The sequence below is a fragment of the Eptesicus fuscus genome, chromosome 15 (assembly GCF_027574615.1).
Source record: "Eptesicus fuscus isolate TK198812 chromosome 15, DD_ASM_mEF_20220401, whole genome shotgun sequence".
NCBI lineage: Eukaryota > Metazoa > Chordata > Mammalia > Chiroptera > Vespertilionidae > Eptesicus > Eptesicus fuscus.
The window spans coordinates 40378668-40398257 of record NC_072487.1 but is presented as its reverse complement, the minus strand read 5'-3'; the positions used below and the strand labels follow the sequence as shown (position 1 = coordinate 40398257).

Below are 19590 nucleotides of genomic sequence, written 5' to 3'. Positions count from 1 at the left end.
AACATTTCTATAGACCAGATGGTCTCTGGGCAACCTTCCAGTGTTGTGATTTCTCAGACAAACTAAAAACAATTACTTTATATTCCAGGTAAAGTAATCACATGTAACTGAGAGTTTTAGCACAATGAAAATTATAAAACTGAATACATCTGCCATGGAAAATGAGGCTATTAGATGTCCATTCCAATGGCACCTAAATTCAGAGCAATGCATAAGAATTCAGCATGACTAATATGATCACTCCCATATCATGCTCTCTCCAGGAAGCTCTCTACAATAGCCTTTCAAGTCGGCTGTAAAAGTTTCCAATAGTGAAATAACAGGCAGACTCTTCTAAGAACCTATCTTAAATTTCACTCAATTTTCTTTCCTCCTTCCAACATTCCTGGGTTGTATACTGAGTTTTTTCAGATAAACTAGAGTACCCACTAAAGATAGAAAAATAAAATTTTTATTGTATTCTTTCTGACAGGATGAGCAATTTTCATTTTGAAGTGATACCCCACCAATTTTCAATCATATATGGGCATGCTCCTAAATTTGTTTTAGGAATAAAAAAAAATTACGGGTCATTCAGGCTTTCGTCCTTTCATTTGGCCTTCTATTACCTAAGGCTTGGCCATGATTGCAAGAACTTATTGGATGAAAAAAGATGAAACTTGGTTATGTTGTGATCAAACAATAACTCAGTAAAGACTCACAAAAACCAACTATAAGCTGGATCACTTATATATGACTCCAATTTCAGCAAAAATGCTATAATTTCATTAATGATAGCCTTATGCTTTCCTTATTTGTCATTATTCACCCTTTGCCTACCCTTATCTGACCCTCACTTTCTATTACAATTATCATCCTTTGTTTTCTTTCATAACACCTCTAACTTCAGGTGTAATTATTGTTAATCTATGTCTCCCTCACCATTGTTCTTGGGGCTATTACTTCATACTCACTCTCAAGAGAGCTTACAGACTGAGGGGGTTCCTAATTGTGATCTATGGGCCATTGCAATTAAATCCCCAAATACCTTGAGGGCTTTGAAATCTGCACTTTTAAACAATATTCTGTATGACTCATATGCAACGGAAATGGAAAAAAGAATCTTCAAAATATAGATCAAATCACTCTCCTTCTGTCAAATTTTCCTAAATCATCCCTGGCCAATGTTTTGGCACCCTTCTCCATCCTCACAGCCCTGCTACTTCATAGCACCCACTTGTAATTAACCATGACTTCCTACAGCTCTTAGAAGAGAAAGGTGATGCAGTGTGATGGTGGGCTCTGGCATCACATTGCCTTAGTTCACCTTCCAGATCTGTAAATTACCACCTGTGCAGGTTCCTAAGCCCCACGCTCCATATCTGAAATATGGGAATAATGACTACTTTATGGTACTGCTAAGAGGTTAAATGATATAACCGATGCAAGCCTTCAGCTCAGTATTTGGCATAGAGTAAAAGCATGCAACGAAAGCTGACTACTGTTTGGTTCATTTCATCATTTTATTTTCTACTTTACCATTTGCACCATTAAGCACTATTCCCACACTCAGTTTGGGGCCAATGGCAAGAAGAATCTTTTTGTCTCATACACTGGACGCTATAGCCATGTGCTATGATCTTTACTGGTTAGCATTATACTACCAGGCTTCATAGGTGTATTGTTTTTCTGCGATATGCAAATAATATAAAAGTTTACTTTCTCTTAGTCACACACATGCAAAGAATATTAAAGTGTACTTCACCTTAATAAAATTCAGAAGCATCATGAATAGAGAAATGAAAACTTAATCCAAGATGGTAAGAAATAACCCAATATTTAGCCACAGAATGTCTTTTTGTGTGTTTCCTGTTCTATTCCAGGTATTAGTTTATTTCACTATGAATTTGTTGCTTGGAGCATTTGACACATTAAATGCCACAATCGACTTGTTGATGTCAGGTTGAATAAATCTTATATGCTAGTGAAATGATAGGCTTTTCATTCTGTCATTTGTATTTCTCTTATTCCCTTTTCTCTCATACTGATGGAAAATTGTATTGTGATTAAAAATTGCTAAAATGAGAGAAATAGAAGAATGCTGGAATCAGCTAAAAAAACAAAAACTACATTCTAATGGAACTAGGAACAATTACATTATTCTGAACAAATTGCATAAAAATGCCCTAGAAGTAAAAAATTACAGGTCAAGACAATGTGGGCATAGGCAAGCCTGACTCCAAACTCAGCCCATGATCACTTGGTATAAAACTAGGTTTGAATTTTCAACTGAGTTTCAATACAGAGCTTAGGGATATACCTGAGAATCTTCAAAATACAAAGGTAGCTATAGTTGATGAAGCCATATAAGTCATTTTGCAGAAATGTACTGAAATATGCTTTGATTAAAGTGATTAAGTAGCAGACTATGGTGTGAAACTATAATGGATCTTGAAAAAAAGTCAGCTCTCTTATTCCTAGCAAGGAAAATTATATTTGATAGTATTTGGGGTGTTACCATAGACACTATCAAGAACAAAACTTTCCTGGCAATAAATAAAATCCAGAAACCCTCAAGAGACTAAGTTTTACAAACTTCTTATAAACCCGCTAATAATAAGTAGATATTCTAGTAATCTTATGAGGTAATTGCATAAAGATTAATTTACTATTAACACCCTATTTAAAGGATATGGCAGTACATGAGCAATTTATAATGCAAATAAATCCATATTCTTTATTATTTTCTTTCTCTTTTTTTTTTAGTATGAACTGTCTCTGTCATTTATAGCAATCATGATCTCAGTGAAAAACGTTTTCTAAAGTTTAGTTAAATAAGCCACTGGGGGAGCACAAGCAAAGCACAGGCAGTCATTGTAGGAGAAATTTGCTACAGGTCTTGTAGGCCCAGGGGTCTTGTCCCATTGAGTATTTATGCTTCTTTCAGTTCTCAGAATCCCATGAGAAGAACAAAGGGTATCTATGTCAACAGATGGTGTACAATTTACCAAAGATTTCAGCTAAGAAACTAGAACTCAGCCCCGAGCTTTTCCTTCCCCCTAAGATATACTTGCTTATTCCTTCCCTGTTTGTTGTAATATATATATATTACAGATCAATCCACTTCCCTCTATCCCAATTACCATCACCTTGACCAGGCTACCCAAACCTCTTCTGAACTGGCTTCCCAAAAGGAAGCTGGCTCCCACATCAGTACTTCTCCTAGGAGACAAGTCATGTCTCCCTCCTTAAAAGACCCATAGATCTTTATCATGCTTCCTTACTATGATGCTCTATGTGATCTGGACTTTTCCAACCACTCAATTTACACTAGTCATATGTATCTTCCTATTTCTCAAATCCAGGAATCTTATTCCAATTACACTGTCTTCCCAACTTGCTCCTCCCTCTCCTTAGAACTCTCAGTCTAGTTCCTTCCAAGGCTGGTTCCTGCTCTCATTTCAGATCTCAGCTAAAAGGTCAATTTCTCAAGGAAAGAGGTCTTTCCTTGACCACTCTATGTAAAATAGTTCCATTACTCTGCTCTGTTTATGTTTTTCTTAGTCCCGATCATTTGCTTTTTTATAGGCTGTCTCGCCAAACAGGATGAAAGGTCTACATCTGTCAATCCACCAATCAATTCATAATGGGTAGCATGGAACTAACCATTGATACATGTCTGGTGAATGAATTAATGACTCTGTCTAAGGTCTATGTTAGCAACACGCATATTCTCTTCCTATGCCTTTCAGAGGTGAGAAAAATGAGATGACATTATAAGTTTCCTTCCAAAATCCCTTCTTACACGCCTCCTTTTTGTTGTTTTGTATTTTTGCTGGACTTAGCTGGGAGAAACTTCCCACTTTGTATTTTCTCAGAGTGCTATCATTGTTTATTGGATTCCCCGGTATTGTATACTTTGAGATAGGATTCTAGTCAAGGTGGTACAGAGAGGGCAGCATATCATAGATGATGATATAATTGCCATGAAATTAATTACATCTCAGAGGGCATTGTAAAGATCTTTTCCATCTAATTTTTAAGCATTACCGCTTACATTAAATCACAAATTAGATACTTATAACATGAGATGTTTCTAACATATAACATAGAACACTTAAAAATGCCATTTGACCAGCTATGCAAGGAAAAACTCTGGGGATTGCAACAAGACGGAGAACTACTCTTTTTAAGAAATAACCTTTATTATCATAGTAATAAGAGCAAAACATTGTCAGTGAAGAATCTATTTTTAAAAATATAGCTAAGCAAAAAGAGGCAGATAACAATGACCTAATGATAACTTCTCTGTCCTCAGTTTAGTCCCTGGGCAACTCAACTATCTATCAAGGTCCTCAGTCTCATCATCTCAGGAAGATGGAAAACACTGGCTAAATGTCACGATAATACAGGGTGAATGAGTCTGTTGATCAGGGCTTTTCCAGTAATACAGGATACCTTTGGAAGCTGCATTGCTTTAAACCATTAGTACCAAGTTGAGTCCAGTGAAAATTGGCTTCCAAATAATTTGAACTTGAAAAGTGTTAGAGGACACAGTGTATTGTCTGTGTGTATGTAGACATAACAAAGCTATTTTCATGCACAGTCCTGGCAGAAGGCCCGTGGTAACTGCTCTGTGGGTCTGGTTACAATTATTTCACTATAGGGAATAGTCCAGGACAGTACATCCCTTCTCTGTCCGCTTGGCCTCCGGTGGAAATGTGTGCCGTTTTTACCTCACAAACCTTTACAAATCTCCTCCCTGATTACATTTTAATTCTCCTCAAGCTATAGACCCCAACCACGCATGCCAGAAATCTCAGCTAAATTCCAAGCCCAACCCACAACACTATAATACACAAGAAACTCTTTAAGAGTTTGTGAAAGGAAACAAGTGTGTGATAACTTCTTTACCTTTGTAATTGTAGGCAATGTGGGCATCCATGCCTGTATTCTCACTATTTGTGCATCTAATTAAAAAAAAAAAAGTATTGATGAAGTAACTAAAACTCTCCCAAAAGAAAAGAGCTGGTGTGGTGACATTCTGCTATTTTACCTCAAAATCAAATGTACTGTATTTGTGCTCCCTGCCCACTGCCAACTTTTCGTACAGCTGAGTGTGGCCCTTGGGAGAAATTTTAATGGAACATTTTATACTGAAATGGAAGATAAGAACAGTTTACAAGAGATCAGGACTATGATGCTAATCCCAATATTTAGAAATGTTTAGGTTTACCAAGTCCTTCTTATGTGGCCTCCCTCCAGGATGGTTAGTTCCAGGACTTTGAAGCCCTTCAATTAGTGACTTGAACTCAGCTTGTTAAGAAGTCTAGACTCGCTCTCAACTGTCCCAGGAATTAACTTCTCACAATAATTCTATCCCCAATATCTCTGGCATTTCCCCACGCTGGACATAGATATAGATAAGAGAGACATTAAATGCAAAGCAAAGACATAGAAAGGTTGATCAATAGGAACCACGTCAAATTTCTGTAGGTGGGCTTTCTTTAGGTTTTTAAGAAATGCAGACGGTACGTTTAATTTCCCAAGAAAAGACTATCTGGGGACAGCGTTTTGAAGTCATCAGCATGTGGTGTGAATCATCCTGTTGCTCAGCACATCTTAATTCTTCACACTTTGACCTTTCCATGTCTGGAAGTATCCCTTTCACTCCTGAACTTCTCCTGGAAGCTAAGAAGGGAACAGCATCACGCCTTTATTATGCTATGGAGCCAGGGGAAGCCCAGCTCCCGAGAATGGTAAGTCAACAGGGAAAGATATGAATTGAGACAGTGAGGGGAGGTCACTAATAATTTAGAGGAATGGAAAGGTAAAAATAATAATAAAATTTAGTGATTTTGTTTACTTCATTTCCCTTCTACAAAATATTAGAAGGTCGGACTAGAGAATTGACCATGTTCAAACATTGGGCTTAGGTGTCATGGAAGATATAAAAATATCATGGCACCAATATTCCAATTTGGGTTGCTATGGAGGCTGACTATTTCTATTTTCACCCAAGTCCTGCACTCTCCACTACCTTTTCCCCCAAACTATTTCACTGGCTTTCTTAAATAATTTGTGTATATGTGAAATGTACACTAATATCTACTTATTAGTGTACATTTGCCTCTATAAGGAGATTCTAAGATCCTTTGAAGGCAAGGGACATATTTTTGCAAATTATTTAAACTATGCCTTACCTAATTCACTTTGCTCCTAGCATGATGCTTAAAATTTTTTTAAATTTGCAATAGATATTTTTATATACACATAAATAAATACCATAAAGTACAATCCTTAGTCTCTGGAGTTTGAGCCTCGTTTGAAAGATAATCCATACAAAACATCTATAGTACAGTTATAGAAATTTTCTAAATTATCAGAAGTATATTCACTTATATATTCTATCATCCATGTTCTACATATACCTATATGGTATCTTCTATAAACCAGTAGTAACAGGACTATTGAAATAGGAGAAAATAGATAGGTAATAAGAAGAAAGTAGATAAATCTACCTAGAAATAGTACATGTATGTAAATACTACTTAACATAACAGAGGCAGCTAATGTTTAACAGGTACCAGGTATGTTTCCAGTACAGAGTAACAGATGCCACCCCAATCTGTTTATTTCCTAAATTTAGATCAAGATATATTAGGCATTCTTAAGGGAAAGTATCCCTGTGTCCGCTGAGATATGGAATTTGAGGAAAAGGTTTTTGGGTCACTTAAAACAAGGATTTGTGGAAGATTCTTTATATCAATTCCTTCTTTCTAAGTCCTAAATAACTTCAGAAGTTTTTACCCAACTCACCCCTTTTATTTACCATTCACTATGCAATATTTCATGATTGCTATTATTTCACTTTTCCAATGAGAGATTACTGACAATTCTAGGCCAAAAAGTTTCTTTGGTGAACTTATATTTTGAATTTCCCAAGCTAATGCTGATAATTTAACATACAAAATACTCTACTAAAATAGCTTTTCTTTGCTAATAGTTGCAGGCTCAGATCAGGAAAACTTTTGGTAAAACATAGTTTATGATTCTGAACATTTATTCATATCAGTTATTTCAACTGTACTTAACAAAACATTTTATATGAAACATCATTTTCTAGCAACATTTTATTTCTTTCCACAGGTCTAGAGTACCGGTGATATACACTGGCCTTGAGACATAAGGCGACTTACAAATGGGACTTGAATTTCTTCTAGGTTGCTCATCTAAACTATTAATCATGTTACACCACTTCCTTCACTTAAGAAAACTGCACCCAGACACTCATTTTATTTTAACTTTTTGAATTATGTGACTAAAAAAGATATTATTACCAAATGGCAATTAGTTCCCTCATAATCACTGATTACATACTCCCTATTCATTCAGCTGAAAAACCAGAAAACAACCCCAAAGTCCACACAATCCAAATAACTGAAATATTATAAACTTCTGAACCAATACATATGTGGCGAGGGTACCCCGACACAAAAAAAGGCACCCCCCCACTTGGAGATGACAGTATTTTCTCTTATTTGATATTGCTCATGATTTTGAGAAGGGTAAAGGATTCAGAGCTCTCTGCACCCGGGAAACAGCTCTGGGAGCAGGAAGAAATTGCCTAAATGACTAACTGCGGCAAAGTTCCTGCTTAGACTGTCAGAGGCGGCTGTCGAGCTTCCTGTCTTGGGAGTAGCACGCTTTTACCCAAGTATCTGGGGCGGGGGGTGTAACAGTGGAGTTTGTTGCAACACATGTCCTTACGTACCCCGTAGGAAAAGGATGGCCTGGGAGTCGTAGGAGCTGTCACAGCAGAGGTAATTCATGACTCAGATAAGAGATCTGGATACTTCAAGCTTATCTGTTTCTATGTTTTGTATTTGTTTTCTTTTCTCCTAGTTTCCTAAGAAGGTTTTCTTTTTTGAAAAGCTCTGACCTTAGGGGAGCTAGAAGAATTAGAATGGCAGAGAGGCTCTGGCCGGGATGGCTAAGTTGGTTGGGCTTCATCTGGTCAGGGCACACGCCTGGGTTGTGGGCTCGATCCCCAGTAGGGGGTGTGCAGGAGGCTGCTGACTGATGTTTCACTCTCACATCGATGCTTCTCTCTCTCTCCCTCTTCCTTTCTCTCTCTCTAAAACTCAATAAGCTTTTTTTTTTTTTTTAAAGAGTGGTAGAGAGGTCAGTGGTTGCCATGTATCCCAGGTAGGATCCACTTTCTTATGACCCAGGCAAATCAATCGGCTGGTGCAGGCAAGCACCTGGGGAGGAGGGGAGGATTGGGAGTCTCCCCTGAGTAAGTACTGTAACCCAGTGAAATTAGGGTTAATGGTGCACTCGTCCTTGTGCAGAGATAGCTGGGACACACATTCACTAGGGACTGGCAGCCCCTGTTCTTCACCTGACCACTCACCCTCACTCACTGACTCCTGTGACCCGAGCAGGGTGCCTATGTGCAGTGTTGGCAGTGTCCTGAGCCACAGGTCTCTCTCCTCTCTCCTTACAAGGGAGTACCTTGTAGATGCAACTTGGGAGAGTAGAGGCTGAAGCTCAAAATACCAAGGTTACGTGTTGTGGAGAAGTACTAGCCTCTTGTAAGAGGAGACTGCCAGGGGAGGGGGCTGGCTGAATGGGTAAGGCTTCTTTGCCAGGGTTAGGCTTAGAACAGTAATAATCTCCGCACTCTGCTATTTGAGAGCCTCACTACAGTTTCCTAGTTTTAGATCCTTTTTACTCATGCTGGAGGCCCGCTGCTCAACGATCCTCGTGTAACATCAACACCTGACCCATTCTTAGCTCCCTGACTGCTTTCCCCCAACGTACAGCCTGCTTCACTTACAGGCAAAGAATGGCCTGTAGCACAAAACAATGGAGTTCCAAGAAAAGGTTTATTGTTTCTCATTTTATCAGACGATTTACTCTGTACTTTGGCCCCACAATCGAACTAGGCTATTTTAAAATCTTAAAATACAGTAGATTTTCCAGGTAAACTGTGTCTTGGGACCTTCCTTCCACCCATCACAGTTTTGGCAAAAATCAATCTTTAAAAATGCTCAAAATGCAAGGGAAAGAAAACAGATGCAGCCTCTCAGTGTGCTCTCAGCCCCCAAAGGACTGATCCAACTGCAGGCTGTTTGAAGAATAGAGTAAGGACCTTTCATCTGAACTTAAGGAGTGGTTAAAATAATTACTAAAAATATGAGTGCCGTAGCAATAGCTCAAGAAACTTGAGTACCATTTAGCCACAGTTATGGTACTGGGTTGCCAAGTTTGAGATTATATTTTTGGGGGGGGGGTGGAAAAGGAAGTGCAGAAAGAATTCCTGATTTCCCCCCTTCAATATTTTGTGGACAGAAAAATATTCCAGAGAAACAATCTAGAATTACAGAATGAAGATGATATATTTTTCAAAACTCCAATTTACAGCCACCAAATGAAAAACACAGATACTTCATCGAGACGTCTGCCCTAAGAACAGTCCAGGGAAAAGTTGTAAAATGAGAATTTAATAGGATTAGTGCCAGTTCCTTGCTAAAACCAAACTTTTAACACTTTAAAAGATATGGTATATTGAAATGATTTAATATTTAACCTTATCAAAAAGAAAGAAATACAAACATTCATGGGAGTCAAATGATACGACACCTGCTATGGTCTCAATATCTGTGCCTTTCCCCGCTCCTGATCAACCCCCCCCCCCCCACCACCATTCATATGTTGAAAATTAACAACCAATGTGATGATCCTAGGAGGTGTGGCCTTGGGAGGTAATCAGGCCATAAGGGTGGGGCCCTCATGAATGGGATTAGAGCCTTGACAAGCAAGAACCCAGAGGGCTCATCTAGAAAGTGGGTTCTCACCAGACACCCTCTGGCATCTAGATGTTGAAATCCCCAGCCTCCAGAACTGTGAGAAATAAATGTGGTTTGTAAGCTACTCAGTTTATGGGTATTTGGTTATAGCAGCTCGAATGGACTAAGATAAGATGGCCCATATCCACAGCCTGTGTTGGTATACCTGTGTCAATCCAAGGAGTTACCTGACTTAGCCATTTACTGCATCCGTATTACATTAAAGTCCCGACTGCCTTGCCCCAGGCCTCTGCCTTACAGAGGGGCAGCAGGAAATGTTGCGAGGCCACCTCTGTGTTAAGAATAAAAAGTGCCTTTTTGCTATAATACCCGAGTATGTTGTGATTCTTGTATTCTTTTCCTGTCACCTGCTATTGTTCTACATCAGGGTACACTAGATGAAAGAATCTTTCCATTCCTCCTTAGGACAGGCATGCAAGGCCGTTTTGGGAAAACCACTCAGATCATTACTTCAGTTCCTTGTTGTTATGATTCTCTTATAAGGAGGGCCTCCGAGTACGGGCCCACAACCCCTTTTCTAAAGTCCTTGCACCAAATGTATTTAAAATTCAAACTTTTTTTTTTTCCCCCAGATACCTTGTCTCTTGCATATATTATACAAACTTCCAATGGGGTCTAAGCTAGCACCTCATAATCAAATACATTAATATTTTTGTAGTGAAATATAGGCATTTTCATGATAAGTAAGGACTGCCAATAGTCTCAAATCGAATCAGGGCAAACTTGGCAATTAAATGAGTTTTGGTGTTAATTTTGCCAAAAAAACCTTCAGTTTTCTGGGCATTTGGATTTTAAAATGGAGAGTAAGGGAGTATAGATTTGTACTGGGCTTTCAGAGTTCAGACAAATTGATCTGTTGGTGCTCAGAGAAAGAAGAGATGGGAGGCATTGCAAATAACCTCAGGGGACCTTTCCAAGGGCTCTTTAGTCACAGAATTTGACTACATTAAACGGGATTTAAGGTTAAGTGGGTTGTCCTTGTTCCTGGGCTCCTGTCACGTAACCTTAAAATATTCTGTCCCCGAGAACGAGTCTGCGATGGTGCTATTGTCATGGGCTCTGAGCTGCCTCGCTCTTCTCCAGGGAGGGGGGCCCAGAAGTGGGCAGACCTGCCCACTCTCAGACTCACAGGAACATTCCCAGACTAGAATGAAAACCTCCACAAGGCAAGAGTGTTGGAGCCAACTGGCACGCTCGCACATGACTCCCTGATAAAGTAATGCCACAGTTTGATTTTTCAGGGAATATAAAAAAACGCAAAAAGAAAAAGGGCCTTTTCCCTTAATATAGGAGAAAAAAAAAATTTAAAGCCCTAATCGTGGAAGTTTTCAGGTTGGGATTGGGAAGATGACATTCTGGGTTGTGCTGGGGACTCTGTACTAGGGAGCGGGTAGGTTGTCCGTGAGGTGAGGGGTTGCCGCCAGTGGAAACAAGCGGACAGAAAGGCTTACTTGGCTTCCAGGGCCAGTGCAATGATGCCCGCGGCCATGGGGGCCGAGGCAGAGGTCCCCGTGTGGTTGTCCGTGCACCGCTGCCGCAGGTCCGTAGTGATCTAGAAGACGGAAGTGAACACTTTTAGGGTTCCGGGGTCAATGTGAATCACATGCAAGTAGAAAGAAACTTACTTATACAAGTGGAATGGAGGGGTGTTGAAACAGTTGTTTTAAAATTCCCTGCTCCTGTGCTCCTATGACCATATCACTTCGAGGGAATCGCCTAAATCAACTTTGGAAAGGGAAGGGTTTGGAAACTGGACTAGGGGAGCGTTTGGCCTGAAACGTAAGGGTTAGGCAAATTCTCCTTAAATTGTATGCCCTAGACCCCTACATACCTCACTTACCTCCCCCTAATCCCAGCTCTAATTAAAGCTACAGTTCTTTCATTACCCAATATTTTTATTTTTTAAAAATCCTCCCCTGAGGATATTTTTTCCATTGCTTTTCGGAGAGAGTAGAAGGAAGGGGAAGGGAGAGAGGGATGCAGGGAGAGGAGGAGGGGGAGAAGGGGAGAGGAGAGAGAGAAACATTGATGTGAGAGAGGAGACAGATTGACTGGTTGCCTCCTGCACACACTCCGACCGAGGGGCTGGGAGTAAACCCTCAACCCAGGTATGTGCCCTTGACCAGGAATCAAACCTGCAACCCTTTGGTTTGCAGGCCCACACTCTAACCACTGAACAACACTGGCCAGGGCTACTCCACTATTTTTAATAATCCAGACAGGTTGGACAGCAAACAAACAGTGAGTTAGGCATTGGTAGCATAAGGAGTAAAGCACACAGCCTGGTCCCTGCTCTTCCAGAACTGTTAGGTAGGGGGAGCCTCAGGTTTTAAGCAAAAGGTATGCTCTGCCATAGAAGCAACATTTAAGGACTTTTTAGAATTCACGGAAATGTTACATGGAAGAACCAAGGATTTCTCAAAGATCTAACACGAATACTAAAAGTCAGGTTCAACCCATGCGCTTGATATGAAATTACAGCACTAAGTACATCTTATCTATAATAATAAAAGGGTAATATGCGAATTAGACGTCCTTCTGAGGTCATTCCTGATGTCCTTCCTGACGAAGCTGGGGCTGGAGGGAAGCCAGCCCAGGTCCCGGGTGCATGTGGGCAGCCCGAGGGAAGCAGCCGGGGTCCAGGGTGCCAGAGGGAAGCTGGTGCCAGCAGCCGGGGGAATGAAGGCCTACTCTTACACGAATTTTTGTGCATCGGGTCTCTAGTATATCATAGAAGAACATCAGCTATTTCTCCATTTTCTTCAATCACCATGTGAGAACTAGATCACGTTTTCCTCTTGGTGTGAATGTGGCTCAGTCACAGACCCATCAAGCAAGGGTGGTGCTTCATTGCAGCATTGAAGGGTGCTTCACTAAGAAAAAAAACTAAATTCAGCCGAAACCGGTTTGGCTCAGTGGATAGAGCATCGGCCTGCGGACTGAAAGGTCCCAGGTTCGATTCCGGTTAAGGGCATGTACCTTGGTTGCAGGCACATCCCCAGTGGGGTGTGTGCAGGAGGCAGCTGATCGATGTTTCTCTCTCATCGATGTTTCTAGCTCTCTATTCCCTCTCCCTTCCTCTCTGTAGAAAATCAATAATAAAAAATATATATAAAAAAAAAACAAAAAAAAAAAGAAAAAAAACTAAATTCAGATTATCCTTAACAAGAGATTAAACACTATGGGATAAGATTTGTGAACCACTGTAATATCTAAAATTTTGTAAACCAATTCCTCCTGACAAGCATCCATTTTTGGCCCCTTGGGGCTGATATCACTCCTGTCGCATAACAGTTATTGGAGACATCAGTAAAGCTTTATTCAGCATCATGACAAATATAGTCCCCATATTTTACAGGTAAGACACTGAGGTGTAAGGTCATCAGAAAGGCACAGGGAGATAGAAGCCAAGTCCTGTTGTTCTAAGGAGCATCCTTTAAGAAGAGTGTGACGATTAGGTGATTTGGAAATAAATTTGATCTTCACAGGAAGAAACAGGTTTGTAACGTCCTAGAAATAAATCCTCCCCTAAAAATTTCCTCAGTACCACATGAGGTAAGAATAGACCCTAATTACTTGTGTTGGATCCAGATTGACATCCTGACTGAGCTTCACAAGAGGCCATCAGTTCTCATTGTCTTTCCTTTGCTCCTTTGGTACCTCCACTGTTGCCAGATTCTCCATACCAGGTAGGGACCGATACACAGGAAGTGGGAGGATAAACAAAAACATGCAGAACCACACAGATATGGTGATGGGAGAGAGGAGACAAGCTTTGAACTCTTTTCCTAAATGATTGAATGGTGTGCAGGAGCCCCAACTGTGCATTTGCCAGGCAGGGAAGGCTGTTTCTAGCCATCTTCTCAACCTCCACATTGGATACCTGTAAGATGTCTGGATAAACAAAGCCCTAAACACACCTACATTAAAAAACTTCCTGTATTTATTTAAAATTATTTTTTTCTAATCGATTTTTTAGATAGAGGGAGAGAGAGAAATATCAATGTGAGAGCAAAACATCGATCACTGCCTCCTGTACACTCAATACTGGGGCCTCAAGCCCAAAATGCAGGTATGTGTCCTGACCAGGGATTGAACCAGCAACCTCTTGGTTGCATGGGACTACACCCAACCATAGGATCGGGCCTAAGCCAGCAGTCAGACATCCCTCTCACAGTCCAGGGCTCTCGCAGTCTGGGACCCCTCACTCCTTACTACCAGCCTGCAATCGGAGGTGGGAGAGGCTTCCGCCACTGCCACTGCACTCACCAGCCGTGAGCCCGGCTTCTGGCTGAGCAGTGCTCCCCTTTTGGGAGTGCACTGACCACCAGGGGGCAGCTCCTGTTTTGAGCATCTGCCCTCTGGTGGTCAGTGCGTGTCACAGCAACCAGTCATTCCGCTGATCAGTCAATTTGCATATTAGCCTTTTATTATATAGGATATGCACATTGCCATACAACAGATCTCTAGAACTTTTCATCTTGCATGACTGAAACTCTACCCACTGAGTAACTCCACTTTCTCCCCTCCTCCTGACCCTGGCAACAACCATTCCACTTTCTGCTTCTATGAGTTTGACTACTTTAGGTACCTCTTATAGGTAAATTATACAGCATTTGTCTTTTTTTTTGTGATTGGCTTATTTCACTTAAAATTCTATCCTCAAGGTTCATCCATGTTGTAGGATTTCCCACTTTTTGGGCTGCATAGTATTCCATTGTACGTATATACCACATTGTCTTTATTAATTCATCTGTCAATGGACATTTGGGTTACGTCCCCCTCTTGGGTATTGTGAATAATGCTGCAATGAACATGGGTGTGCAAATATCTCTTCGAGATTCTGTTTTCAATTATTTTAGATATGCACTCGAAGTGGGACTGCTGGATCATCAAAAAGGCATTTCTACTTCATTTGAAATTATGGGTAAATGTGTAGCCTTATTTTCCAAAGGCCTGATCCCTAAATCAATGCATAAACAGCCCAGGAGCAGCCGGTTTCCCTGTTTTCAGCTACGCTCTTGTGGAGAGATGGCCCTGCTGCATTCTTCCCATTTTACCTCACCCTCATGGTCACGTTCCTTTGCCAAGTTTTATTATTTTTTTTTCAATGACTTGTGCCTGGATTCAAGATTTTTCATGATGTTTTCCCACTTGGCTCCCTTTACTTATTCTTCAGCTGCACCAGACACTTTCAATGCACAGAAACAAATCCAGAATAAACACTCCAAGTGTGTGTTGCATTTTTGAGTCTAATAAATAACCACCTCCTGCCAATCCCAAACATGAACAATAAAAGTTTTAGGATGTCGGGTTTGCAATAGGAATTTGCCCTATCTGTATATACACACCAGGTATAGACACCTATATATTATATTATACATATAATAATAGACTTAAGCAAAACGCTACTCAGTGCTTTTACATATAAACACCAATTTAGTGGTAAATGCTATAGATATAGGTAGGACTGCAGAATTCCAATCACCACTGTGCTTTTATTCCCTCTGCCCCCTCAACCCCCCCAACCCCCCCCCGCACAAACAATTCAACAAGATGAAACTTGAGTAGTGAGCAGGGGTGGAAAGGGAGTGGAACAGGAAGGTGATGGAGAGGAGGAAGGAATGGAGAGAAAAGAAACAAAAACATCCTCACTCCCTTCTCATCCTGCCTTAAGTGGAAATTCCAGCTGGGTCATCTCAAGAGGAAGTTACTGTCAGTGGCAAAGCTATTTAGGTGTAAATTACCAGGAAGATCTAAGGCAGGGTTTTCATCATTAAGAGCAGCCACAGTACCGGAGGATTTTTTGTGTCTATCTTTAGAAAGAAAAGGCAAAGACCACCAAGGAGCATGCAATCTTGAAGAAAAATGATGTTCTGAAAACTGGAGCCACACGGGGTAACCCCATTCATCATAACGCATGCATGCAAGACCTGACACTGTAATTTAAAGGAAAAGTTGCACTCGGCCCACATCCCGGGGCAGGGAGTCCAGAGATGCTGTATGTGAAACGGGACAATAAAGCACTTCACGTTTAGATTCCATTTTAAAGAATGTCTCAAAACCTGGTTGCAAGCCCGGTGGCGCATCTTGCACGCTCCAAATTCCCTCAATTCACTACCCGAATCAGAAACAGAATTTTCCTCCTCAGAACCTCTCTGGTTGCTCAAGAAAATATCCTTTCTGCCCATCAGAGTGAAGAAAACAGGAGATGACACCAGGCCCCAAGCCAGATCAAAGCTGTCCTGATCGGCAAATGAGATTTTCAGCCTGTCCCAGGATGAGCAGCAGATGGTTTTTTTGGACTCTCCAAAGTTAGGGACGTCATCCTCCTATGGTGAGAAGGGGTGGGTTTTGTTCAGGCCCAGCCCGGCTTCCTCGGAGAAGAACCATCCCTTTTTCTCATCCTAAATCTGTATTTCCTAATCTTTCATATTTCATTACTGGAGCTGATTGAATCTTTTACTCTAGCCTGTTGATATCATTCTCCAGGGACTCTCAGTCCAGACTGACTCTGGCCGTCAGCGAACAAGCTTTTACAGCAACCCTCCAGTTAAGAGTTTTTATCTCCGGGTTATCTTGTGATCTGTTTTATTTTGAAGGTGCCATATTGTCTCCTATCTGGTAAAAGTGCAACTGAACAGATAGTTTTAAAACATGAAATGAATTTGTCTCTGGTGTTGATTTTCATTTGGATTAGAAATGTGCCCAGAAAGCTGTTTCAGACACAGCTATGAGCGATAAGGAGAGAAATGAAAAAACCTTAAATGTGTCCATGGATAAAACAGAAGAAGCTGATTTATTAAAGCACAGCAACATAAAAAGGAACCGAGGCCCAATTAATGCTTTATGTGTTCACTGAAGTCACAAGGACTGGTGTAAAATTCAATCATTGCTGACAAGTCCACCCGAAATCCCACCCCGTGTTGCTACAAGAATCTATAAATGCGAAGTGCAAAAGTAAGGCTTTGCTTACAAATGTGAGATTGCGATCACTACAGAAAGATGCCATCTTACATCATGCCCGCATCTCCGTAATGTTTGCTCGGAGCTCGTAATGTTCGGTGCGGAGCAGAAGCACAGTATTGGCTAAGCTGAATTGCTGAAGTCAAGCTCATCTGTACTCATTTCGTTCTGTACTTTAAACTCTCCCACTTATTAGGAAAGACTTCAAGGTCACTTCTTTATCAACTCTCCACACAGAACTCACATAAACTTGTAAGCAACCTACAAAACGTATGTGTGCCTATGTCTACATGCAATCCGGGGGCTGAGTAAAGGAGAGCAATTCCCCTCACAGCTACTCTGGCTACCACCAGCCGCCCTGCTTCTAAAGCCACCACCACGAGCAACCTGCAACGAGTGAGGCAACGGGCAGTAGGTGTGTGTGTGCGCGTGCGTGCGTGTGCGTGTGTGTGTGTGTGTGTGTGTGTGTGCTTTCATGTGCATAAAAAACTACATTAAGTCCCACGAGAATGCTCCAAGGAAGATATACTATTTATTAACTTAGTAGGTGGAGGTTCAGGGAGGCTAACTTGCCCAAGCACTAACGGCTACTGAAGAGCTGGTAGGTGGTGAAGCAGTAAATCCTGCAAAGGCAGAAAAGAAAAAGCTGAGTCACGGAGTGTGGTCCTCTGGGAGAGTAAGGGTGACAGTCAGACACCACCAGCAAGGACGGTGGGACCTGGGACCGGCCCAGGTCAGCCAGTGGGCACACCGAGTCTCCTTCGGGCCACAATCAAAATCAGAACTTTTCAGGAGCAAACTTTTCCTTTCCTCCCCGCTCCTCACTCCCATTCTCAAGAGAATATGTACCAAACTTCCAAACAAACTAAACACACCTGCATTTGCTAGTCTTTCACTCATGAAAAGTAATGACAGTTCCGGAATCAAAAGGAGAGACAGAGAGATGAAAGAGAATAGTACCTGTCCTGAATAATGAGTTGAGTATTGGGGGAGTTCACGATGTTTCTGCAAAAGGAAATGTGTGGCTGCTGAGGAGCATTAAAAGCAATAAGATAATTCCTCCACGTGGAATTGGTGGCTCAGGCCAACCCCGATACACCCCAGGCAGCAAGTTTGTTTTGAACACAAATAAATAAAATGACATCAGGAGAGGGTTGAGTAGAGCATATATTCTCTCAACCTTGGCTCACAAAACCCATCCCAGGAGGGATACCATGGCCCTCGAATTCTAATCACCGAGCCAAATTACTACAGGGGTGGGGGGGGTGGGGTGGGGAGGGGGAAAGGCAAAGACTCAACTAGTCCCAAAGGCAAGAGATAATTTAATGATGAGAGTGATTGGGGAAAGCGGGGAGCTTCAGCTCCCAAACAGAACTTGGCAGAAATGCTGGGATGCAGTTACAGACTGCATCTTTAATGGTCTTTGACACTAAGAAAGGTAATATGTCACAGCTATATCATGTCATAAGATGGAAAATGGACTCCAAGCAATTGTCTACGCTAAATATATTGTCAAATACCCTTTGCCTCTCACCAACCTATCAGCAGGAGCAGTTTCTCTTAAAGAAACACAACACCCCTCTGTCTTCCTGTAAACACTCCTAAAGCTTCCATCCTTCCAAATGTCTGATTAGTCATTTATGCCTAATTAGTTATTAAACTCGGGCTCTGGGAAGATCAAAACAAAGTCTTCAATCTCAAGTACTTTCCATTCTAGTGTGAAAAACAGTCAATAAGAAAATGTACAATCTCATGTTAAGTAGCTCTGTGGAAACTAGAAAGAAAATTGAACGGGATAAGATTATAGTGGAGGGAAGAGCCACTGTTTCAGGGGAGGTGAAGAAGAATATCCTCTCTAAGGTGAAAATTGAGAACAAACATAATAAATAAGTGGTTTCTGGTCTAATAGACTTCACTTCTCCCAGGACGGAGCCCTGAGTTGAATGTCACACAAAACAGCATATGCTTGGGGAGTTTGGTGGCCACACTGTGCTGCAGGCACAAGCAACTCAGATTGGCAAAGAGTTTTAGGTTTTTGCAAGAGGACCAATTGTCTGAGGGGGGTTATAAAAAGGTCTAATGAAAGTCAAAATAAGTGGGCCCCATACTGGATGTCCCAGAAAGGTATCCAGGGCATGATAGCATATAGGTTGCAAGGTGGATTTGGGGGCATCTATCTGATTTTGGTTGTAATCTGGGCTCTACCACCTACTAGCTTTGTTTCTCTTAACCTTTCGAGCTTTAGGTTTCTCATCTGTAAGGCAGGGAAAACACCTGATCTTCCTGCCAAGTGTACTGAAGACATGATGAGAGATGCATTCGATGTACATAGTGCAGGGGCACCCATTAGAGGACCACAGTGTTAGATTTAGGACATTTTAAAGCACTATAAACATATTACATATTCAACACGGACTAAGATGTATACACTATGGTTAATAAAAATATTACTTCATAACATGGCTTTATTAATAACCAGTCATGTCCACTGGTTTCTGCTTATCTTATAGAGGAGCTTCTTATTGTAGTAATCTTGATATCCTGGTGCTTTATCTGTTGTAATAATATGATATAGGGCCGCCCCTGATCGGATCTGTTAAAGCATGAGTAGAATACCAAGGTCTACAGTCATCCCAACAGTAGTGGCAGGAAACCAAGAGATGGATGGAGACCTCGCTATGTTTTGAAACCCAGACAAGGATTTCCTGCTTGCATATTGCGAGAAGGCATTTGTTGAGGACAAGGTCACTTTATTTAAGAGAAGTGCTTT

General features: G+C 41.1%; 1 protein-coding gene across 2 annotated transcripts in view; it reads right to left on the bottom strand.

The window, feature by feature from the left end:
* PCSK5 (proprotein convertase subtilisin/kexin type 5) overlaps positions 1-19590 on the bottom strand; it is a 408183-nt gene that overhangs the window by 206366 nt on the left and 182227 nt on the right. For both annotated transcript variants that reach the window (XM_028146315.2, XM_008142067.3), the window contains exon 9: positions 11306-11406. In XM_028146315.2, the coding sequence (XP_028002116.2) occupies positions 11306-11406 (101 nt within the window). The remainder of the gene's footprint in view (positions 1-11305; positions 11407-19590) is intronic.